A 23,433-nucleotide genomic window follows, 5' to 3' on the forward strand; every position below is an offset into this window, starting at 1 on the left:
GACTTCATATTATGTTACGTTGACTCCGGATATTTTAGATGAAAACCTTTGGTAAGGTGTATTCTTAACCCTTCCCCCCTCAGTGATCTAAGAGCCATGTGAGTGTACAAAGAGCCTGTCGCCCTCTCCCCACAAAAACTAGACGCGATTCTCAAGGCTCGTATCTGCTGCTATACTTGATAACGGCCTCACTGACCAGACAGCAGAGTTAGGAGACAGTGTTACAATGACCACCGACACAGCACCGTTAGCAGCAGGGGAACCTGACGTGAAGGTCCTTGCGCGCAAGTACGCCGAAGAGCGCGACAAACGCTATGCAGCACGTGCAGAACACCAATATCTTTCTCTGCGAGAGATTCGGGATGCAGAATTTGCGCAAGACCCCTTCGTGGACTATGAGCACGCCCGAGCCAACGAGACCGAGATCCACGACGGAGAATTTCGGCAGTGTGTCATCATCGGCGCCGGTCACAACGGGCTTCTCTTCGCAGTTCGCCTGATTGAAGCTGGAATCAGCGTGGACAATATTCTCCTGATCGACAATGCCAGCGGGTATGGAGGAGTGTGGTATTGGAATCGCTATCCCGGCCTGATGTGCGATGTGGAAAGCTACATCTATCTACCGCTTCTCGAGGAGACCGGCTTTGTTCCCAAACACAGATACTCGTACGGAGAAGAGATCCGGACCAATACTGAATCGATTGCCAAAAAGTATAACCTCAAGGCTCTTTTCACCACGACTGCTACACGAATGGACTGGGACGATGACCGTGTCGAATGGACGACCCAGGTGACACGTGATCTCGGCCAGGAGGGCAAGGTCGACATCAAGATCAGGTCTCAGTTCCTGTTCATCGCAGCTGGTCCCTTGACCGTACCAAAAATGCCCGACGTGCCCGGCATGGACGAGTACCTGGAGGCTGGCAAGCACATCTTCCACAGCGCTCGCTGGGATTTTGAGCTGACGGGGGGCACGCAACAGAATCCTGAAATGACCAAGTTGAGAGATAAAAAGGTCGCCATTGTTGGCACTGGTGCAACCGGTGTCCAAGTGATTCCTGAAGTGGCCAAGTACGCCGAGAAGCTTTACGTGTGTCAACGGACGCCGTCTTACGTCGGAACCAGAGGCCAAAAAGAGACTGATCCAGACGACTGGAAGCGTGTGGCACGGGGTAAAGGATGGCAAGCAGCTCGAGCTGACAACTTCAATCTGCTGATTTCGAATGATCCGGAGCCCGAAAACCTTGTCGGCGATGGTTGGACGGAAACTGGAGCAAATGCCGCTTTTCAGGGCGGCAAAGGGAAATATCCCATCGTCACGCCAGAGGTGGTAGCGGATCATGTCGCGTATTTTATGGAGATGGATGTCGAACAAGCGAACAACAAGCGAGCCCTAATCGACAAAGTAGTTGCGAACAAAACCGTGGCCGAGCAGCTGAAACCCTGGTATGCTGGGTGGTGTAAGCGGCCCATCTTCAACGACGACTATCTTCCTACGTTTACAAGGCCCAACGTCCAGCTCGTGGACCTTGACGGCAAGAGCATCGAAAAATTCACGAGCAAAGGAATCGTCGCAAATGGAATCGAATACGACGTTGACATCATCGTTCTTGCCACGGGCTTCGAGCTTCTGCCCAACGCCAGCGCATCTACACGGGCAAACGCTCCGATTCGAGGTCGGAATGGCAGACTTCTAGATGACAAGTGGAATTCGTACGAATATGACACTCTACACGGCTGCATGAGCCACGACTTCCCCAACCTGTTTTTCCAGGGCGTCTTTGGGCAAGCAACATCTTCAAACTTGACCAGGCTGTACAGCTTTCAGGCGGAGCATTGTGCGTTTGTGGTGCAGAAGGCCCTTTCATCCGCACCAAAAGGCGAAATGGCCATTGTCGAAACGCCCATAGCCGCCGAAGAGGAATGGGGCCAGGAGACCTCCAAGCGGGCACTGTTCTTCAGCACATTGCCGCTCTGTACCCCGGGGTACTTTACGGGAGACGCACAGGTAAGGACTCCGGGAACCCCGGAGGAAATCGCGTTCATGGCGAAACGGATTCCATGGCCCGGCGGTGTTACCGATTATGGCAGAATCCTCGGTCGATGGAGGGACGCTGGAGAGTGGAAAACGGTGGTTTCGGCCAAGTCGGTCGCGCAGACGAACGGCGTCGATAAGCTCACGTCTGCTGTTCTTGCCGAGAACTTGTGATTGAAACGGCCGAGTCGGGCGGCGTGCAAAGGGGAAACACAGATATCTCGATAGCATTGTTCATCTGAAGATGCGTTGGCATCGTTTCTGCCAAGTTGATAGACTCCCATCCCACCTCAATTCCCCGCGACAGATCGTTGTGTTAACCATTTCGAGCTTGGGGCCGCCGCATGTTCTGCAACATCAAAGAGCTGCTGCGACAGAATTGACCATGTCACAAACGCCAGCGGTCAGTGCAGGTGTTTTCCTCTTTGGGTTGCTATGGCTCGTGCTTTCGGATGGCCTGCCAGACCATCCACATAGTAACCGGGCCATAGGCTCCCTGGTAGATAGAGTAGTGTAGAGCATTAGATCATGTCGGAGCTGAGCAGTCGTGAGTTTAGGGTTAGGGTTAGGCCAATCACGGACCGTCTCCTTCGGCTCTCTTTTTATCCGTGGTGGAGAATACCCCTGACAACAGCCAGCCCGCCCCTGCCGCCCGGGTGGCGGGTCTTACAAGTACCCACCTACGGGGCCCCGCAAAGCAGACGCGCTTGCATCGTAACGAGGCTACACGTAGGTAGAGTTATGCAAGACATGTCCATGGTCTTCAGGGAACGTGTCCAGCCAAGAAGCAGCTGCGACTTGTCGACCAGACAGGCCCGCGGCTGAAGATTCCTTCGCACACCTGGCTTGATTCTTCTCTCCTCCTCTTGGGACTTCACCATCAATCACTCCGTACGGTCCTGGGCCTGCGGTGAATCACTCGAGTATGTCCTTGACCAGGCTGCGGCCTCCCCAACCGTCGCTCCTTTTTACGCGTGTACGGGCACCTGTTACATTCTGCAAGCAGACACGGAGCGCGTCCGCACAACCCGTAGGCAATCCCTTCCCATCGCTGCACTGCTCATTGTGGATCACGTCTGACATGCCTATCTTACCCGTCTCAGCATCACAGAAGCTATGATGTCGTCGTCGTGGGTTCCGGCTGTGCTGGACTCAGCGCCGCCATTGTGGCAGCGAAGCATGGGTTGAAGGTTCTTGTTGCGGAAAAGAGCAACTATTTTGGAGGCACCACTGCGTTCTCGTTTGGCGGAGCATGGATCCCCGTGAACAAATACCAGAAGGCGCTCGGAATCGAAGACAATGCCCAAAAGGCCGATGGGTACATTCGGCTGGTTCTGGGAGACCTGTACAACGAGAAGAAAATTAAGGCGTTCTTGTCCAGCGCTCCGGAAATGGTGGAGTGGATGGAGGCCAATTCTGCCATGCAGTTTGCGCCCATGCCTATCCCCGATTATCATGTTGCGAAAGAAGGAGCTTCTGTTGGCCGAACAGTCTCGGTCGAGGCCTTTGACGGACGACTCCTAGGTCGGCAAACCCTCAGGGACGTGAGGTATACTCTCCAGGGCTTTCATGCCTTTGGCTCCATGCAAGCCAGACCATGGGACATTCCGGCCTTGACCCACCCCTTTGGCAGTTGGAACAACTTTCGTTTTGCGACAAGCAAAGTCGTCAGATATGTGTTTGACGTGCTGCGGTATGGCAAAGGGTCCGAGTTATGCAATGGCAACGCAATGGTCGGTCGTTTACTGTACGCCTGCAAACAAGAGGGTGTCGACCTGCGCACGAACTCCCCGGTCCTGAAAACAGTGCTCGACGACAAAAGGAGAGTCAGCGGCGTTGTCATCGGACTGGGCGATAGCGGCGCTACGGAGCAAATAAACGTCAAGAGGGGCGTGGTGCTCGCTAGCGGAGGATTCGGCCGGTCCAAAGACGCCAGGAAATATCTACCTCATGACTGGTCAGCCTGTCCCAAGCACAACGTGGGCGACGGAAACCGCATCGGCGTTGAAAGCGGCGCAGTGATGCCTCCGCCAAATCCAGACAACGGAATCTACGCGCCACTCTCTCTCATGCGCAAGAAGACGAAAAACGGCATTCAGATCCGGCGATATCCACACTTTTCCCAAGACAGAACCAAACCAGGGGCCATCATCGTTGGACAAGATGGAAGGCGTTTTGCCAATGAATCGGGGCCATATCAAGAGTTTGTCAAGGAGATGCACGCGAAGGGCATCGACAAGGCATATTTGATCGCCGATCGGACGTTTTTGCGCAAGTACGGCATAGGCATGGGCTTACCGGCACCATATCCCGTTCGACACTTGATTCGAAACGATTATATCATCGAGGCTCCTGATCTTCAGACGCTTGCCGCCAAGATTGGTGTACCTATCGACGCCCTGTCTCAGACAGTCTCGAACTGCAACAAATATGCCACCGAAGGGAAAGACCCCGAATTTCACCGCGGAGAGAACGCTTATGATCTGATGCTTGGAGATCCCTCCATAGGGCTGCCAAATCCTACTCTGGGGTTTTGTAAGAAAGCACCTTTCTATGCGCTGGCACTTTACCCGGGCAATGTCAGCACGGTATATGGCCTTTCCACGGATGAAAATGCCCAGTGCCTTGATAAAGAGGGCAAGCCGGTCCCAGGTCTCTACGCCGTGGGCCTCGACCAGAACTCGGTCATGCGTGGCACCTATCCTGGGGGAGGGTCCAGCATTGGGCCAGCGTTGACCTTTGGATATCGCGCGGGAATGCACATAGCCGAGAAGATATAATATTACTGTCTGGGATGCTGCAGTGGCCCAGTGGGTGGGTACACAATGAGTTTCAGCTCACACCGATACCGATGCATCATAGGAAAGAGTCTCATGAAAACTACATACAAAAAGATAATTAGCAATCTAACATCTAGAGTCTTTCCTTATGCGATTTACCACTCAGACCGCGGTTTCGAAATGACGATTTGAAATAACGCAAGGTTGCCACACGTAAAGATCCTTGGTCAATAATGACGAGAATACGGTAAAAACAAGGGGACAGATAATCGTACACCCCCTAATGAGTAATCGTACACTCCCTTTCGAGTAATCATACACTCCCTCCACCCCTGTTGTTTCACCGCCTTCTAATTGGCTCGGAGGGTTGCTCCAGAGCTTCCGATTGGCTCGCTTCACTTGCTCACTAATTCCGAATGCTGTCTCCAAATGCGGCCACGTAGCCTCCAACGCAGCCTATCTGATTTGTGTAGCTGTATATACGGCCGTACGTGAGCTCGTACATAAGCTCGTACGCGAGGCTATACAAATCAGCATAGCTATACAGCCTTCCATTTTACAGTGCATCCTGCCCGATTTGTGCAACTGTATATACAGCTCGTACGTGAGGCTGTACGTAAGGCTATACAAATTGGAAAGGCTATATAACCGTACGTAAGGCCGTACGTGAGGCTATACAAATCGGAAAGGATGCGCCGTAAAACGGAGAGGCTGTATAGCCATGTCGATTCGTATAGCCTCACGTATAGTCTCACGTACGAGCTCACATACGGCCTCGCGTATAGCATCACGTGTATAGAGACGTAAAGGTGAATGCCCGGAGGAAACTCCGCGCTTGCTCCGAGCCAATTAGAAGGCGGTGAAACGACAGGGGTGGAGGGGGTGTATGATTACTCGAAAGGGGGTGTACGATTACTTGTTAGGGGGTGTACGATTATCTGTCCCCAAAAACAAGGCGAAGCTCACGTGACACGGTATTCTCCATAACAGGTAGAGGAAATGGTGCCCGGCGCCTCAATTTTCTGGCCCGCCACGCGCCCGAAAATCTGAGCTGCATGTAGCTGTTGCTTCTCTGGGTAATTATCGGGTTTCCTTTGTTTCCATAGGAAAGCCGGAGGGTCGAAATTCTCCGGGTAATTATCCGGTTTCCTGTTCCGAACAGCAATGGAGATCGACATTTTAATTTTGTGAGGCAGGGTGTACGGGGCCCACGGCAAGTAGGTGCGAACAAATGATTGATTTGATACCGGGCGTGGCATTTCAGGTCCGACAAGTCCAGTTTGCAGCTTAAACATCGTTGTACTTTGCACTATCACATCCTGTGTGAAAACATCAGCTTGGTCTGCCCCTAAATTCAATCAGTTTCCTTTACCCACAATTGCACAAGCCGTTCTAGTGTCAAACCAAATGTCTGCTCTTCGTTACGCGGCAAAAGGTGCCTTCAAGGGTCGCACAGTCCTCATCACCGGCGGTGGTGGTGCTATTGGTAGAGCCGCTTCGCTAGCTTTTGCCGACGCGGGGGCGAATGTGGTGGTGAATGATCTTCCAGGAGACCCCAAGGCTCCAGGAGAGGGCCCAGCGGAACGTACGGTCAAGGAGATCAAGTCGCGTGAGGGGTCAGCTATCGCGGTACCTGGAAGCGCCTCTGAAGGCCAAAAGCTCATTGACGCCGCGATCAAGGAGTTCGGTCGCATCGATGTGATCGTGGCCCTTGCAGGCACGCACGCCGCCACGCTGTTCGAAAATCACACCATGGACGACTTCCATCGGGTCCTTGGGGTCAACACTCTTGGGATGGTCTCTCCCGTTCTAGCAGCATGGCCGCACTTCAAGAAGCAGAAATACGGGCGTGTCATCATCACCACGTCCGACACAATCTTTGGCACCACTAGAATCAGCTCGTATATCTTCTCCAGAGGCGCCAACTTCGTCGGGGCTCGAGGACTTGCGATAGAGGGCGCAGAGGACAACATACTGGTCAACTCGATCGCGCCCGTCGCTGCCTCCGCCTTGTCTTTCGATTATATCAAGGACATGGAACCTGAAGTGAGGACACAATACGAGGATCAGTTGCGCAGCAAGTTCCCACCAGAAGGGAATGTACCCGTGATTCTCGCTCTAGCTCACGAATCGAGCACAATCACGGGGGAGTCTTTCAGTCTTGGGGCATATTGTGCCTCAAGGATCGTACTCGGCTTTCAGGACGGTGTAACCAATGTGCGTACGATGGAGGAGATTTTGGAACGGAAAGACGAAATACTGGGATCTCCAGACAAACAGGTCAAAATCCCGACGAGCAGTGATGAGGAGATGCAGATGCTTCAGCGGAGCAAGATTTAATATTGGGCACATAGAGAAATATCGTTGAACCAAATATTATGCCTATCACATTATCCTATTGTATTGTTACGCATGGACCTTTGCATGGTCGTGTAGTAGCCGATGCTTTATCTTTTAAGGGTAGCCCAGTCCGACAGGGAGATTGACACCAGTTACATCGAGAGAGTCTTCGCTCAGAAGCCAAGCTATTACCCTGGCGATGGAGGATGGATGCATGGGTTCCATCCTAGCGGCTCTAATGAGTTGGCGACGCTCTTCAGGTGATGTCGAGGGCAGGACATCATTCATCATGGGAGTTTCAACGTTGCCTGTTGGCGTGTGAGCAAGCAGGAATTGATTGAATGCCTTTTTGATTTTTATTCATCAGATCCCTCCTAGACTTACCCGGAGACACCGAATTCACACGGATCCCAAAAGGGTATACGTCCTTAGACACACTGGTGGAAAAGTAGGCGCAAGCTGCTTTTGAAGTGCCATAGCCATAAGTGTCACCCACGTGGAAGAGCGCGATCATGCTGGCTACATTCACAATGGAACAGTGCGAGTCTGTTGGCATGGTTTTCATCGCTCGAATCTGTGCTCTCGTGCAGTAGAAGACGCCGTCGATATTGACACCCATCACTCTCCTCCATGACTCATTTGTCTCTTCGAGAATATTGGGAGCATCTCTCGCACTTGTTGCCTGAGCAAGTCCCGCCACATTCGCGGATCCGTGTAGAGGACCGTCCTTGATGATCTTGTCAATCCATTCATCAACTTCCTGCGCCATCGACACATCCACCTGATGTGTGTGTACTTGGGCGGTCGGATTACAGGATCGGATTTCATCTGTGATTGCCTGGAAATTCACTGGGTTCCTGTCTGCTATCCAGAGCGCTGAGGCTCCCCGTTGGGCCAATAGACGTGCAGTGGCTGCACCGATACCGGATGCTCCTCCGGTAATGGAGAAGACTCTTGACTCGGCCATTGTCAAGTTTTTCTTCCCTTCCCAGTTTCTGTCTCTTCTTTTTCCCTTTTCGAGAAGGCAGTCTTTGTTGAAACTTTGTGTCATAGGAACAGATGGACTTGGTCGAGGAGAGTTCCCGCTAGGAAATTGCACGTTATTTGCTACCTCTTGTCAGTTCTGTTGAACCAAGTTACACCGTTCTCTTTACTTGGACATGAGACAGAAAAAGCCGATAAGGCCCGGAATCCCAGAGATTTATCCGGAAGCCTCGCGGCGTCCTCTCCGACTTCTCATAGTGACGGATAAATTTCTATGTAGCAAGGTGGTCCCGGCCGAAGGAAAACCACTGCAATATTCTGTAAAGTACAAAACCTGTCCATCGCAGGAACTAGGGAAACCATCTTTTCAAGTCAAAAACTCTAAAACGCATCATCATCGAATCCTTCAATTTCGCAACCCAGTCGGTCCGTCATGCTGCATTACTTGAAGTTCGAAGAATACAAAGATGCCTTTCGCTTTCTCACTCTCCGACGAGAAAATGGTATCCTCGAGGTTAGAATGCATTATAACGACGGTCCAGCCAAGTGGTCGGGATATGATGAGTCTCTGCACTCAGAACTTCCGGAGTTGTTTCAATGTGTCACCAAGGACCCTGAAAACAAGATCATGATCTTTACCGGAACCGGACACGAATTCCTCGCTGAATGGGACCGAACCGATGAGAGCGAGGTCTTCGTTTCACCCCAACAATGGCATCGACTTTACAAGGATGGGAAAGAGCTCATTCAATGGTTCTTGGATGTCGAAATCCCCGTCATTGCCGCGGTGAACGGAAAGTGTTTCATTCATCCTGAGCTACCAACTCTCTGTGACGTTGTCATTGCCTCAGAGACGGCGGTTTTTGCGGACAAGGCACACTTGACGGATACCAGGGCCGTTCCTGGGGATGGATCACACGTCTGGTGGCCGATGCTGCTTGGCCCTAATCGCGGCCGTTCATTTCTCATTCTCGGAGAAGAAATCCCGGCAGCAGAAGCAAAGACACTTGGGTTTGTGGCTGAAGTGGTTCCTCAGGACGCTGTGTTGGATCGTGCTTGGGAAATTGCTCGCACACTCATCACCCATGACCCTCTGGTGCTGAAGTACACCCGGGTCTCCCTCACTCAGCATATGAAACGGCGGTTCCTCGACGATCTAGGCTACGGTTTAGCACTTGAAGGACTGGGTATTTTGTCTTTGGCACAAAACGCGTCGGGGAGTAAAGGATGGAGCTTTACCTTACCAGATACGAGACACGAGTGAATACCACTTTGACAGAGCCATTTACATCAGACAGCTATGGATCTACCGTTGCTCCTTGATCTCTGCTTACTTGATGTCCTGCCATGATGGGAATAACTGACCTTGGGCATCTGTTTAGGTATTTGGGGCTGTGGATACTGTCAACTGACTTCTTTCTTCGCAGATGCCACGGCAGCAATCAAAACTGTATAGAATGACCGAAGCTTCTATTTCCCGACGAACTATCATATTCTAGACACCGTGAAGCCACTTGACGAATGCACCATCTCCTTTGCAGACTGCTCTCATATTTGATCATTCACCCAGCGAGCGTGGGTAGATCCTCTAGCCTGGTATTTTGGAGGAACTTCTCATATGTCACAGGTTTCACCTGCGGGTACTTGGCATTGTCCAATGCATCTGGTAGTTTGCATTGCCGGTTAAGCATGCAATACATGCCAGCCCTAAACCCAGGTCGAGTTCGCCAATACCAGCCTGCGAAGAAAGAAAGTGGGTAATTTGCGCATTGAGGCTGAACTGGACGTACAATACAGGGTGATAGTTTTGAGCTTTCATCTGGTCGGACAGTTCAGCTAGACTTCCTTGTCTCTTTGTCTTGATCTTGATCTTGTAAACATCTTCCATGGTGGCGACTATGTCGCGGAAGCTCTTGCGGTCTCCTAGAACTGCGATGGCACATGTTCCGTTAGTAAAATAGCACCAAGTCAAGTCGACAGCCACGAGACTATGAGAGTGCTTTTCTTCGCCTCTGAATCGGTTGAATACTGACAGGATTGGAAACCAACAGCCTCACGGTCCAGCGCGACGGTTGCGGTGTAATCTGTAATGTTGAGGAGTGTTGTGGCCTCCCAAACCTCATCACCATCTCCCCAGTAGTTGGCGGTCCTTGTGTCGTGGTCCCACAAAAACGCGTGCCTCGACCACACCAGTTCCATAAACCAGCTGTTGAGGATGTGTACGCCTTGGACTGTTTCCTTGGACTTGAGATACGCACATATCTTTATCTGTGCGTCCTTCAATGGAAACTTGCCCAGTGTTAGCGCTTGATGGTTCAAGGTAAAGTCGCTTGCAATATATCGTGGCACTTTCTCCTCCTCGCAAAGGTCGACTAGTCGCTTTTGGCCGTTGATCATCAAGTCATGGTCACCCCAATAGGTGCAGACAATCACGTCGCATCCCCGTACAAAGGCGCGGAGGGCTGCCCTCTCATCAGCCTGGCCAGTGGTGAACTGAACCTTGCCCTGGAGATCACTGTGCAGCCTCTTTTCATCGCGGCCATAGCCTCGGACCTTGACTTCGGGGTTCGTAGCCAAGGATGCGCCGATGAGATGGCCAATACGGTCAGTAATACCTGCAATTCCAACAATCGTCGTCATTTTCCAGGGTAGAGGAGACGGTTCAAATCAATCAAAGGAGCCTGTGATTTGTAGCGGAGAATACAAGCCTTGTGAACACAACGAAGAATATATCAATGCGTTGATCCCTTTAAGAGTCCGGTAACGTCGTTAGGCCGGCACGAGAAGGACAAGATTACATGGAGACTATTCCAGATTGAGAGAGAGCTTCAAGCACGGCTGAGAAGAGAATTTGTCAGCGTGATCTGGAATATTTCCGACGAGGTATATTCGTCCAATCATGACACTGCTTGCTCTGGCTCAATTCCTTTGAACCGCGAATATCACCTTTACCCGTACTCGTGTTTGGGGACGGGTAAACAATTCGTACCAATCACAATCAAAGAAGCTAAAAACTCCATCATTTATCAGCCGGCTCATAATAGGTAGCAACGCTCCGAGGTAAGGCTTGACAATGCTCGCCGCAGTACGCTCTCACACCCTCTCGGAATTTTCATTACTGGATTCTGTCAGGCTTGATTCAGCCACACACTTGACGCAGAAGACGCTGCAAGGCCCATCTGTTGGTCAAAAATCTTTCATACATCGAAACCTGAGTTCTGTACTGTATCAAATTCTTTCCCTTGACTCTATGGACCAACATTCCGCTCATGCAGTCAGGAGAACGCTTCTTACACTCCTCACACTCACATACTTTGAACGTTGCTCATTCTGAAGATATACCTAACCAAGTAGGGAGGGATTGTTGCGGACCTAGCTACCTATGTGCAGAATGACGCGATGTTTCGCGAGGCTGCAGGTGGCGAGCACACGGAGAGTCTCTCTCACCGCACCATAGACAGTAGAGTGATTGCAGATCCCTACAAACCCAGTATAATGCTCAGAACTCTGAAGAACTCAGTACTGCAATGTTGTTCGTAAAGATGAACCTTTGCAGGATAAAGTTCTTCCGAAATTTACTCCAAACCCCCTCCCCTTCCTTTTCTTGCTTTGGCACACCATCGGCCATCTCTGCCATGCGAATTGACAATCTTCTATGAACCGGATGCTGTACCTCTGGTCCTCTTCGCAGCAAATACTGCTCGGCGGCACAGCTAAGAGCTTGAGTACAGTGTTTGGAGCACATCCTTCACCGTCAACGGCTTGATCTCCGGGAATTCTGCGTTCAGATCCAGACTACCTTGTCCTGGATGCAAATTAAACGCTCCTCCCTCAAACCATAAGCCGAACACCGAAAAAACGAATTGGAGCTGCTCCTTGGGGAAATATGGGTAGACTGGGACATGTGCAGGAAGCTCCGTAATTTGTCCCTTCTGAAGTGTCTCAATAGAGTCGTGCTGGACGTTGAACTTGACCCCTAGATTATGGCAATAGTTGTCAATAGGGTCATCCTCCCGGATCTGGAATATGTTCTCCAAGGGCTCTTTTTGGCTTACCTTTGGTCTTCTCCGCCAGCTCGACGAAATCATTCCAGGTGATTTTGTCACCGATCGTGTAGCTATCAGGCTTCCACTTGGGAAGGTCCAGGGCTTTGGAGACATAGCGAGCGACGTCTGTCGTGTGGGTGAACGTAACAGGAGTGTTTCCCTCACCTGGGATACCGGCGGTGTTATTGTTGAGATCGACCACTATTGTAGTGGGCTGAAGAAATGACTGAATCTTTGGCATTCCAAAGTAATCCAAGAAAAAGCCACAGTTGACCCGAGTGTATTCAAGATTGGACTTCTTGAGCTTGGACAGTACATCGAGCTTCAAGCCGGCAGGTGGAAACAATTTTCCCTCTCTGGCAGCAAAGAATGTATGAGCACAGGTAGCATTATTGCCGCAGGGAGGACAAAAGTGGTAAAAGGGAACTCACTCTTCAGTATACGCTATTCCCCAGGAGCTTGGTATGAATCTTTTTGTGCACGAAGAGGCCTCAGCGGCCGAGACCAAGTTGATCTCAGCTTCGTTGGAAGTAAGCACGGCCAGAGTCGAGACAACAGTCCCGATTTGATGGGATTTGAGTGCATCTTCCAACAAAGCTGTATCCGTATAGTCGACCTGTACGACGGGAGCGCCTTGTTCGCTTCCCGCCGACGACTGTGCATTCTGTCAGTGCCCCGAACTATGTGCTATCAGAGTGGCATTCTTTACCTTTCTGCTCAAGACCACAACCTTCCTCCCATCTGCAACGCAAGCCCGGACAATCGCCCGTCCAATCCCACCAGTGCCACCAGCCACAGCAATTGCCGCCATATCAGCTTTGTTTTCTGATCGATCGAGGATGAAATATCTGTATTTCTTGCTTTTGCGGTTACCGTGGTGATCTTAGGTAAGGAGCCTTCAAAGAGAGGGAGATTAAAGCTGCAATATATAGTATGTACTTGCCGGCAAGCCTGCGAACAAAGTAGTTGGCCTATGATTGTTAGTGATCTGCATCGCACTCTGTGCCGTACCCTTTTTGTCCCCAGGATTGCCGGGAGAAGCGTGGTACGTGAAGCAACCGCGCGCCCATGTCAGGGTTTCGGGTCGGAAGATACTGTAAAAACCCGTTTGGTGGAACATTTGGCCGAGAATGGCGGACGATCATCGTATCACGTGAGCATGACTCCGGTCGCCTCAAGAGAGCTTTAGAAACAGGTTGCACATGCTAGATTTGCTGACCCAAACTTTTCTTAAAGGTAATCTAAGCGAAGCACGTCAACATTGAAAGAAAAGACGACTCTGTAACCTCTGCAAGAAGGGAGACCCAATGGAAAGACGTTGGAAAGCAGGATATCTTCTCAATACGTCCAGCATCAAGGCGGATCTTTCTGGCTTGCCACCGTCCGTCGTCCTCCCTCTATACCTCGGAGCGGCATGCTATACAAGGAAACCTTGCCAATCCTCCCAAGCAACATCAAGGACCGCAGATCCAGGTTTACTGATCTTGTGTAGGCCGCCGCTCACCTACTTCCCGTTTCTTCATCCAACACAGGCCTGCAATAGTTAATTCCATTGCACGGACACTGGTCTGCAAATGGAAGTCTGCTAGATCAAGTCTCGGAACAGCAAGCTGGCCATCGTTGTTCTCCAGGTTGCCATCCCTCGTGCATGTAGGCACGGCCTTGCCAATCATCTCGCCACAAGTCTTCACACGGCACCCTCAGAAACAAGGGAAGTACTAAACCAAAACCGATTCGCAGAGGAATCGGGCCCCTTTTCCATAATACCATTGTCCCTTATCTCCAACTTTTACCCTAAGCACATTATGCCTGCGTTCGTGATGAACGTGCAGTCTCAGCGGTCGGTACCACTCTTCAATAGAACATGTAAAGTGAATAGCTGTACCATATCGTTGAACTTTAGGATTGAAAAGTTTGCATTGTCGTCCAGGTTCCCAATCACCATCATGTTCTTTAAGCACACTTCTCCGTCCATCATATCCTCCAGACGCACTCAAGACTATCAGCCCACTACGCAGAAGTCACCGCGCGTCCCCAAGTACGAGGAAGCTCACTGCTGCAAAGATACCATTCCAAACATGCCTCCATCCGCCTTCTCCAATTGAGCCTAATTTACCGGTCGTTCACGCTATTACACTTGACTTCGACTCTCACATTTGAAAGTGTACAGATTCTTCAACATGCGAACCGCCTGACTTCCAGCCTTGCTCCACGAGACCTTTACACAAAGCTCTACCAGCATCGTCTCACGAACACAAATGCTGCTCTATATCTTGTCATGACGATCAGAGATTTCCCCTGCATAGCCTTTGAATCGTGTTGAGAGCACATTCGCTGCCCTTGATCACACGTTGACAGGATATCCGTGCCTGCACTGATCCCAACACTCTCCACGGCAGATAAAAGAACTTCTTTGGAAGGACGACTGATTCAGACCTGTTCCTACCTCGGACGGCCCAGAGAGGTTGTTGCGTACCACCTCCAAAGTGCCCAAAGTGCCGTGTCTATGATGGAAAACCTACAGACATTCATTTCCTTAAGACGCCAATCATTCGCTCACCCTTAAAACCTACTACCTCCTCGTCTTCCCTCTGATCAGAGAAATCTGTATCGAGAGAGACTGACTGCAAGATAGAACGACGTATATTTGGGACAAGACACACTTTCATTAAGGCTCATGCTACCTTATATAATCCCGTTTATTTGCTCCTGACGCTCTCCTACACCACAACGGTTGACGCCCAGGTATACATCTTGATACGATAATTTATTCATCAATCCAACGCATCAAAATGCGTGACATATTCCTCTTGGCGGATGACAGTTCCCTCACCCGTGTCAAGCTTGGCATTGAAATGGAGACCCTCAAGCAGTTCAGTATCCACCACCGGCGTCAGCTCGGACCCGTAGCTTCTAGTCAGTGCCGCCACAACGGTCCCGCATACTCCCCACGCTAAAGTCGAAAAGAAGATGAGGCGGAATGTATGTACATAAGCCCATTTGATTCCCTCACCGGCCGTCAGAAGTGCCAGTAGCGGCACTTGCCCAAGAACGGGATTTTTCGTGTCGCCAGAAGTAAGGGCCTCGATTAGTTGCGGGATGAGGAGCGGGCTTACTCCAGCCTTTGCCAATGGAATGGCAACATCGCGAGCAATGTACTTGGGAAGGTTGTTCTTCAGGGTAGTGGGAAATATCATGGCTCCGGCGGCATTGACGCAGGTTCGAAGCCAGAGATAGATCGCGGTTGATGTTCCCAGGTTACGATGAGGCACAAGTTGGAAGATGGCACCGAATCCTACCACCAGGCCCGTCCATGCCACATTGGCCAAACATGCCAGCGAGGTCGAAGCTGCCTTTGAACTGGGAGCTGGAAGGTGGTTGGAACGTCAGCTTAGCCAATGTGACTTTGGAGGATAGGGTGACACGAGAGATAGACTTACTAACTACCGCTTGAACGCCGGTCAACAAAGTGAGGGATGCTGCTAGGCACGTTACAGTCCAGTGGGACTGATAGCCAAACTTCTGAAATATCCACCCAAAGACTGGAGCCAAAAACACCCCCGTGATCAGGGGTGCAGAGCTCAACCAGCCCGCCTTGATGGGGTCTTGTTCGAACAGCACCTGCACCATCAGGGGCCACAAGAAGACGGCCGTCGAGGCTATCAATGCAAGAAACCCGAGTGGGACCATGTTGAGCGAGTAGCGCCGATAATGACTCCAAACGGCCCTCGGGAGCATTGGGTAAGGAAGACGTTTGCGCATGAAAAATCCCCATGGCACAACACAGCCGAGGAGCAGAAACAGCCCAGCCACCACACAGCCGAGTGACCTTGAATCACGCCTGCATGCACACATTAGTTAGCAACAGTCCAGCTTCTCGGCAGCAGAAGGGCTCAAAGGGCAGAAGAGGCCCATATACGTACCATCCCAAGTTGAATTCTCCCAGCTCCACACCTATGAGCGCCAATGCTGTCCCGAACCCTATCAAGCCCCCGGAGACATGGTCTAGAGAAGCCAGCAGTTGCCATCGTGTTTTATCGACCACTTTGATGCGTTGATTCAAAGGGTGGTAAAAGAGATAGACGAGGAAGAGCGCCAGGGTGTTCAGTGCAAATGGAATCCAGTAGACCACCTTCCAAGACCGGTAGGCGAGGATGCTAGCACCTAAAAGTCCACATTGTCAGATCTGGGTAACAGGAACGGGGCCGAAAAAACACAATATCGAATAAATGACAAGTCACTCACCTACTATAGGTGCAAATCCTTCTGCAGGGGCCAGAGCTGCCCAAAAGCAGCCAAACACGAAAGGTCGCCAGGACCTAGGGAAGATTTCGGCGACTGCGGCAACTGACACTTGTTTATTCAATATTCCAAATCCCACGATGATTCCTGTTCCATAGACTTTGGGAACCGAGTCTGAGCAAGCCGATCCGAGATTGCCTAGGGCCCCGAACGTTGCTCCGACCAAGAGGAAGATGCGCCGACCGTAGATGTCGCTGAGATATCCAACAAAGGGGCCAAAGGCAGACCCGATCAAAGGCAGCATACCACCAATCCAGACATCAAAGGGGTCGGGTCCTACATCTTTGGTTAGCGTGATGAAAGGCAGTAATGGAATTCACGGCTTTGCGAACCTATCTTTGCATTGATGCCACTGTAGGTAGACCCTGTGAGTTGAGTGTTGAAGGCGTCTGCCATGTATCCCACAATGATCCCCTAGGTTTGAATTTGGTGAGTGATCATCCGAGAAGGATTCTCATAGTCTCATGGTGGTAAACATACCGAGAGGGCCATGAATTTGAAGAAAGTAAAATGATACGGCGCTGCCTCCCCATGTTGGAGGTGCTGGGTATTTTCAATATGTTCGACAGCTTCTGTCGAGGCCTCGAGTTGCCCGCGAGAACCCTTTTCATTCATCGTGCCCGACATTTTGTGTCTTCGTTCAGCTCGCTCTATGTAACGAAATGGAAGCCTGATTGATTTTGGCCAGTTGATGAGATCCTGAAGTGAAGGGATTGGGGAGTTATGTTTACTTCTATCGCATCCGGATCAACTTTGAAATTGACCGACCATCGGCCCTCGGGAAATTACCAATGGCTGTAAAAAGGTAGGCTACTCCAGCAGGAGTGCCCTGTAATGCTCCCTGCCGTCCTCTTCGAGTGGGAACTCTACGGTCTAAGTTTTGGAGATCTACATAGCACCCCACGTAGATCCCCCAGGATCGAGCTAGAATCAAGCGGGAGCAGTCGGGGCCCCGTGGGGAACACCATGACCCAGGTCCGCGCTTCACCCGGGAAAACGGTATCAGATTAGCCGACAAGACACCTTTCGTTGCTGTAAGCGAGAAGCAGTGAAGCAGTGGACGCAATCGCCGGCCATACTCATCCCTTCACTAGAGCAGTAAGTGCAGGGGCGCCCACGCAGTCTCTAAACAGCAACAAGCGAGAAGCTGTGGCCGATGCCCATAGCTACGAAGCAGGATGTGGAAGAGGCTGTCGATGTCGCACTTGATGCCTTCAAAGCCTAAAACCAGATTCCACTCAGAAAAAGAGCGGAAAAGCAATTGGGATGATGCTCATCCTTGGATAGTTTGTACACGCGATTTGCCTACAACTCAGTCAAGACTGGCCTTGGAGAAGCATTTTACCTCTTTCGTAAGGCTCCCGGAGACAGAAAGTTTCTCGGGATTTGTTGATCGTGGAATCAATTGTGAGTTTGAAGCCACCCAACGAGCAAGTCAAAATGCATGAAATAGAGACCAGCTGCACTGAAGCCAACACGATCAGTCCCACTTTCCCAAGTCTCCCTGAAAGCTCTCCTGGCTTGTTCGCTGGTAAATGTATCATTGCCAAACCGTCACCTTTCGCTCTCCATTCAACCCTCAAAATGGTGGATATTTCCTAACAAGATCTCCCGCCTAGAGTTTTTCAGGTTTTGGGTGGCAACGAGAAGCTAGCCCGTAGCTCACCGAGCACGCTGGAATTGCCAAAATTGCCTTCGCAGGGTTTCGTGCAAAGACTACAAGGAAAGTGACCATGGAATTGGAAGAGGCCAATGTATCTCTGAGCAATTGGCAGCAGCACTTTATCCTAACCCAGATTTCGAGACAACGGAATTATTGCGCGCAGAGAGTATCTGTGCCGAGCACGATATTCACACCAGGGCTGACCCTACGATTAATTGCGAGCACGTGGATGCGCTGAAAACTACACAGCCTTTGAAAATGGGAGTTTCATTGAACGCTGGGCAGGTATGTACATTGGAATTTCTATCCGTGAAACACTAATGAAAGACAGATTTGCGCCGCCACCAAGCGGGTCTATATTCATCACAAGATCTACAAAGAGATTAAGACGATGAACGAAGCTGCAAAAAGGTCAACACAGGGGATCCGAGCGATGCAAATACCTACTTGGGTCCTCTGCAGAACAAAATGCAATACGGCAAAGCCAACAGATTCATCGATGAAGCGCAGTAATATGTCTACAGCACTACCGAGTCCCTGAATCACGCTCAGTAGGGCTCTTTGCTACCCGTACAACCGTAGACAGATGAGAAGAGGTCATCTAGCGTGCTAATGCCTCCTTGATGGGGCTTCGTGCGAGTATCTGGGATAAGGACATACAACGCGCGAATGGGAAGGCCAGTCAGTTGATGGAAGGAAATATTTTCCTTGATCGCCCAGAGACCCTGAACATACGAATTCCTTTTGGCGTGTTCAAAGAAATTGAAATTGTTGGAAGCAAATAACCAAAGTCTTGAGAAAACAGAGTAGATTGCGAAGATCGATATTGAGCTTACCTGCCATCTACGTCGTTAGTATGGTAGCAAATACGCTTCACATATACAGTAACACCACTTTTTTCTCCATATTCGCTACAAATGATGATACGAGCTGGAGGCCCCCCTCGAAGGATGCGCGGAATCAATACTCACATGTTAGATTCTTCCAAGTAGGACGGCAAAAAGTCTACAGTGAACATTCTCATGCTCCTAGCCGGCCCTGTGAGTGCTTGATTGGGAATCGCGTAGCTGTACCAATTGGTTCCCGAATGATCCGGTTATGTTTGTCTATCCGGCTCGATAGGTACAATGCCGTGCCGAGAAATTTGACCCTTGTCCACCACTAGGAACTTCTTTTCAACAGCTCATCCGGCTTAGGCACATAGTCCGGTAACTTGCGTTACATCTTTCTGGCAAGTGAATGACGAGATGTCACGCAGATCTGGTCCCACCAAGCGCCCCATATGCATTTCGGTCTTACAGTGAATAGTAGTCCGAGGAAGTTGCATGTAGCACAAATACAACCTCTCAGGACGACACTACTACCAATCTTGAGCGCTGCCACTGGTCTGCTTTTCGGTATTGTTTGATTGAATCTAGTCGGTATCCGTCTTTCTTCTGTAAAGAAAAATGGGCTCCATCTCTCCTCATGAACTGCGAGTGCCATCCGATCCGGGGGAGCGGGCTATCGATGACTATCGCCCGATCAAGGTCATATGCATTGGTGCTGGCATGAGTGGTATAACTGCGGGCTGCATGCTTCCACAGAAAATCCCCAACTTGGACCTCGTCATATACGAAAAGAACGACGATGTTGGCGGAGGGTGGTACGAAAACCAGTGAGTCAAGAGCAAAATATGGTCATGGTTATTCTTGACTGACTAAAACACTCAGTTATCCTGGAGTGCAGCCCGGTAAGAGCATTTTCGTCCCTCACACGTTCGGTTCGCATATCGATCATCGACTAATGCGAGCAAGATCTAACACCGCATACGTATCAATACACCTTTGCCAGCAACCCTCGCTGGAGCCGTTTCTTCCCTCCCGGACGCGAATTCGAGCATTATCTGAAGGTGGTAGCGAAGAGATTTGGGGTTTATGATCGGACCAAGTTCCGCCACAAGTTTTTGACTGCGAGATGGATCGAGGACGATGGGCAATGGGAGGTGGAGGTTCTCCGTCTCGACGACAACGTCGTAAGTCCAATCAACTTCCACTCTCAACACTTGTCCAAAGCAGCACCGCAACGAAGCAGCAAAGCAGCAATTCTGGACTGATTGTTTTCTCCCGATCTAGGTGGTCAGAGACAGGGCAGAGGTTATGATCAGGTGTATGGGTCTGGTGAATGACTGGAGATTTCCCGACATCCCAGGGCGACAAGACTACCAGGGCAAAATGATGCACACGGCCAGGTGGGACGATTCGTATGATGTCACTGGAAAGCGTGTGGCAGTCATCGGCTATGGTGCCACTGGCGTTCAGGTCATGCCGGCAATCCAGCCTTTGGTGAAATCTGTCGACCATTACGTGCGCGGTCCGCTCTGGGTGGCGCCGGCCGGCGGAACGGCGATGGAAGAAATCCTCGAACGCGGAGAGAGGTTGAACTGTAAGTGTTTCCGTCTCTCTAGGGGGTCTAGCGTTCGATTAACCGAGGGTGAAAAGTCGATCATCCAGTCGAGGAGGTCAAGAAATTCTCCAGGGAACCACTCACGTACTTGAGCTATCGCAAAAAGATCGAACATCTGTGTAACGGGTATCAAGCCGGGTTGATGAAGGACACCGAAGCCAACGCGCAGCTCCACGCCCTGGTTGAGGCCAACATGAAAGCGACGCTGGCGCCAAAACAGGGGTATTTTGAACTCCTAAAACCTGACTACCCGGCCGGCTGTCGCCGGTTGGTCATGGGTCAACGATGGATGGAAGCGCTGGTTCAGCCCAATGCCACTCTCATCAAATGCGACATCGCTCGCTTTACCAAAGAGGGAATCCAGCACCCCGATGGAACCATCCGAGAATATGATGCCATCATATGTGCGACCGGCTTTGACACGTAAGCAAAACCTCCAAAGATTGGCAAGCAAGCCTTTCATTTCATTTCATTCATGGGCACTGCTGACAGCCAGTTGCAAAGTAAACTGGACAATGCGACAACTCCGATTCTTGGACAAGGTGGCCTCCCGCTCGCCGAACAATGGGATCCCGAACCCGTCGCGTATCTCTCTCTTGCGGTGCCGAAATTCCCAAATATGTTTCAGTTGTTCGGTCCCAATTCGGCCCCAGTGGCTGGTTCCATCTGCCATACAATGGAGGGCGCTTGTGGCTTCGTCATAAAGTGCATCACAAAGCTCCAGCAAGAATACCTCAAGTCCATTACCCCCAGGTTAGTTGATCGGGGCCTTTTCATTTTCCCTCTCCACTATCTTCTTCAATACTACCTTGTGGACCTGTTTCTAATGAGAGTTCAAAAACAGCACAAGAGCAACACAAGACTGGATGAATCAGGTCGACTACTGGACCAGTAAAACTGTCATTTCAGGAACGGTGAGTAACGCAATGCAATGCGTGTTCTATTATTTTCTGTTTAGCACCTGAAATGATGCCCGCTTCTAACACAAAGAAATTTGCCAGTGTCGTACATGGTTCAAGCGAAACATTGAGAACGGTCGATCCATTATCAATTGGCCAGGCTCGGCCATGAATGCCTACCATGCATGGCGCAACCCTCGATGGGAAGATTTTGACTACGAGTCATGGCTGCCAGAAGGCCAGTCCCTTCGTTGGATAGGGAACGGCATGACCTACTCTGAGCAGCACGGAACCGATACCACCGACTACATGTCGTTCACCGATGCAACTACTGTTCTTACAGAAGAAGATTTCAAGGCTGTTGAGGACAAGCTCACCAAGTGAGTGAGTGCAAAAAGAAGGTCACGTCTTTGGAACCCATGGGACATTGTTGCTGCGCATGATCGGTCATTCATTCGCTCTGCGTATTGAGGGAGGAAATCACAATAAGAAGGTAGATAGAGGGGGAATTTATCGAATGATTCCTACTGCCAGAATTCTTTTTCTAGATATTTTCTTTTGCTACGTACTATCCGTCATTCTGGTTATTCATTTTTCTATTAATTTGATGTCGAAGAAACATAACTAGTCGAGTTGAGACACAATAGTGTTGTCTCAAAATGATCTGTCATAGCAAGCAACTACAAGACTGTGGTATGGAAGAGGGTAGTTGTTTTGGCAGTTATCTATCTACATAACTCTGGATTTATTTTTCGAGGGTCATGTCAACTAACGCAATGCTGAGAGATTGATGTATGTACATATACGTTATAGCTCTAAAGTTGAACTCGAACTTCACATAGAAAACGAACGAGGACAACTTCCGTAGCTTTGAAGTTAGGCATTGTGGTAGATTGTATTATCATTCATTTTGCGCAATAGATTACTCTTACTCTTCCTGCAGTGCTTTGATGAGTGGGCCAGAGTCCTAGTCATTGTTGCGATTGATTAGCTACCGGGCCACATTTGAAAGGGAAAGGAAAGGGAATAATAGAGTCCTGAACATACCCCCCAGACCTGAAACAACTTCATTTTGAGATTGGGTGATTTAATATCCTCAAATACGATTCGACTGAGAAAGTTCCCTTCCAGATGTTTGCCGTTGACGAGGCCCATTTTGGCGAGACCAATGTTCAAAAGATCAGAAGCATCGTCTGTACAGGTGTACGACTTGAGGATCTTATGCTGTCTCGACGTCACCACTTTCCAGGCCGCGATGCGCGAGCCCTTTATTTCTGTGAGCCGTACAGATTTAGCACTGCTGAATAAAATTCAAGTTTCTTTGGAAGAAGAGATACAGATCCAAGGAAAATTGAGACACAGGTAAATTTGCCCACCTTCCGATCCCACATATGTTCCTCCTGTTATCGTGAAGGTTGCCGTGGGCGTGAAGAAGTCGGCTGCCAGCTTCTCCCCAGCATCAGGGGTATTGTTGTCCATGACCACGAAGAAGTCGTCGAGGAACTTCTTGACAGCCGCGGGCACGGGAGTCGACGTGGGCCACTCCGTCTCTGTGGTGGCAAGATTGGCCGTCATGCTGGCAGCAGTCGCTCTGTAAGTAGAACCTAGTAGGTGCGAGACACAGAGACAAGTAAGCTTTCTTCCAGAGAAAGTAGCCCTTTTGCAGAGTTCTAGGCAGTCTATTTATCGCTGAAAATGACACCAGAAGCTCTCTGGGAGCGTTTCCGGAGTGGCGCCCGGCGTGAATAGGGTGATGGCGACGGGCTCCTAGGAAAGTAGTGATCCTCACTGATGTCTCTGCATCCCCGTCACCTTCCTTGGAGGGTACCGGAACGGAACTCTACTTTGTCATGTGAGAAAGATGAAAGGGCAAACTACAATAATCCGGATAAACCGACGTCCCGTAGATCCCAACGAGGCAGAAAGCCTGAAGTTGCCG

At 50.4% G+C, this 23,433-nt stretch overlaps 10 protein-coding genes across 10 annotated transcripts; 5 read left to right on the forward strand and 5 right to left on the reverse strand.

Annotated features, from left to right (window-relative positions):
* Positions 1 to 226: 226 nt before the first annotated feature.
* Positions 227 to 2,233, forward strand: BDZ99DRAFT_560800 (putative monooxygenase; the record flags this gene model as incomplete). Its single annotated transcript, XM_033727296.1, has 1 exon — positions 227 to 2,233. One exon carries the CDS (start codon positions 227 to 229, stop codon positions 2,207 to 2,209), a length of 1,983 nt encoding a protein of 660 aa, XP_033577563.1. The 3' UTR covers positions 2,210 to 2,233.
* A 727-nt stretch (positions 2,234 to 2,960) lies between these two features.
* Positions 2,961 to 4,921, forward strand: BDZ99DRAFT_508195 (fumarate reductase/succinate dehydrogenase flavo protein; the record flags this gene model as incomplete). The annotated part of the gene is made up of 2 exons (XM_033724305.1): positions 2,961 to 3,065; positions 3,139 to 4,921. 2 exons carry the CDS (start codon positions 2,961 to 2,963, stop codon positions 4,813 to 4,815), a joined length of 1,782 nt encoding a protein of 593 aa, XP_033577564.1. The 3' UTR covers positions 4,816 to 4,921.
* Positions 4,922 to 6,222: 1,301 nt separating this feature from the next.
* Positions 6,223 to 7,118, forward strand: BDZ99DRAFT_475520 (17beta-estradiol dehydrogenase; the record flags this gene model as incomplete). The annotated part of the gene is made up of 2 exons (XM_033721993.1): positions 6,223 to 7,036; positions 7,096 to 7,118. The coding sequence occupies 2 exons, from the start codon at positions 6,223 to 6,225 to the stop codon at positions 7,116 to 7,118; spliced, it is 837 nt and encodes a 278-aa protein (XP_033577565.1).
* Positions 7,119 to 7,269: 151 nt separating this feature from the next.
* On the reverse strand, positions 7,270 to 8,122 carry BDZ99DRAFT_487518 (NAD(P)-binding protein; the record flags this gene model as incomplete). The annotated part of the gene is made up of 2 exons (XM_033722836.1): positions 7,270 to 7,463; positions 7,540 to 8,122. 2 exons carry the CDS (start codon positions 8,120 to 8,122, stop codon positions 7,270 to 7,272), a joined length of 777 nt encoding a protein of 258 aa, XP_033577566.1.
* Positions 8,123 to 8,572: 450 nt separating this feature from the next.
* On the forward strand, positions 8,573 to 9,403 carry BDZ99DRAFT_475522 (enoyl-CoA hydratase/isomerase; the record flags this gene model as incomplete). The annotated part of the gene is made up of 1 exon (XM_033721994.1): positions 8,573 to 9,403. One exon carries the CDS (start codon positions 8,573 to 8,575, stop codon positions 9,401 to 9,403), a length of 831 nt encoding a protein of 276 aa, XP_033577567.1.
* Positions 9,404 to 9,701: 298 nt separating this feature from the next.
* On the reverse strand, positions 9,702 to 10,779 carry BDZ99DRAFT_386394 (uncharacterized protein; the record flags this gene model as incomplete). Its single annotated transcript, XM_033715471.1, has 4 exons — positions 9,702 to 9,846; positions 9,921 to 10,068; positions 10,173 to 10,401; positions 10,489 to 10,779. The coding sequence occupies 4 exons, from the start codon at positions 10,777 to 10,779 to the stop codon at positions 9,702 to 9,704; spliced, it is 813 nt and encodes a 270-aa protein (XP_033577568.1).
* A 1,094-nt stretch (positions 10,780 to 11,873) lies between these two features.
* BDZ99DRAFT_354705 (NAD(P)-binding protein) lies at positions 11,874 to 12,987 on the reverse strand (the record flags this gene model as incomplete). The annotated part of the gene is made up of 4 exons (XM_033714587.1): positions 11,874 to 12,115; positions 12,195 to 12,541; positions 12,617 to 12,840; positions 12,895 to 12,987. Coding segments are annotated over 4 exons (906 nt in total), but the record flags the coding sequence as incomplete, so codon positions are not given.
* Positions 12,988 to 14,959: 1,972 nt separating this feature from the next.
* On the reverse strand, positions 14,960 to 17,114 carry BDZ99DRAFT_475525 (MFS general substrate transporter; the record flags this gene model as incomplete). Its single annotated transcript, XM_033721995.1, has 6 exons — positions 14,960 to 15,552; positions 15,626 to 16,026; positions 16,109 to 16,349; positions 16,431 to 16,763; positions 16,820 to 16,901; positions 16,968 to 17,114. 6 exons carry the CDS (start codon positions 17,112 to 17,114, stop codon positions 14,960 to 14,962), a joined length of 1,797 nt encoding a protein of 598 aa, XP_033577570.1.
* Positions 17,115 to 19,598: 2,484 nt separating this feature from the next.
* On the forward strand, positions 19,599 to 21,878 carry BDZ99DRAFT_519302 (FAD/NAD(P)-binding domain-containing protein; the record flags this gene model as incomplete). Its single annotated transcript, XM_033725397.1, has 8 exons — positions 19,599 to 19,807; positions 19,863 to 19,882; positions 19,947 to 20,164; positions 20,265 to 20,574; positions 20,631 to 21,018; positions 21,100 to 21,348; positions 21,440 to 21,509; positions 21,597 to 21,878. 8 exons carry the CDS (start codon positions 19,599 to 19,601, stop codon positions 21,876 to 21,878), a joined length of 1,746 nt encoding a protein of 581 aa, XP_033577571.1.
* A 544-nt stretch (positions 21,879 to 22,422) lies between these two features.
* Positions 22,423 to 23,069, reverse strand: BDZ99DRAFT_475527 (uncharacterized protein; the record flags this gene model as incomplete). The annotated part of the gene is made up of 3 exons (XM_033721996.1): positions 22,423 to 22,461; positions 22,542 to 22,768; positions 22,871 to 23,069. 3 exons carry the CDS (start codon positions 23,067 to 23,069, stop codon positions 22,423 to 22,425), a joined length of 465 nt encoding a protein of 154 aa, XP_033577572.1.
* Between the last annotated feature and the right edge of the window lie 364 nt (positions 23,070 to 23,433).

The sequence above is a fragment of the Mytilinidion resinicola genome (assembly GCF_010093595.1).
Source record: "Mytilinidion resinicola strain CBS 304.34 unplaced genomic scaffold BDZ99scaffold_8, whole genome shotgun sequence".
In the NCBI taxonomy this organism is placed as follows: Eukaryota; Fungi; Ascomycota; class Dothideomycetes; order Mytilinidiales; family Mytilinidiaceae; genus Mytilinidion; species Mytilinidion resinicola.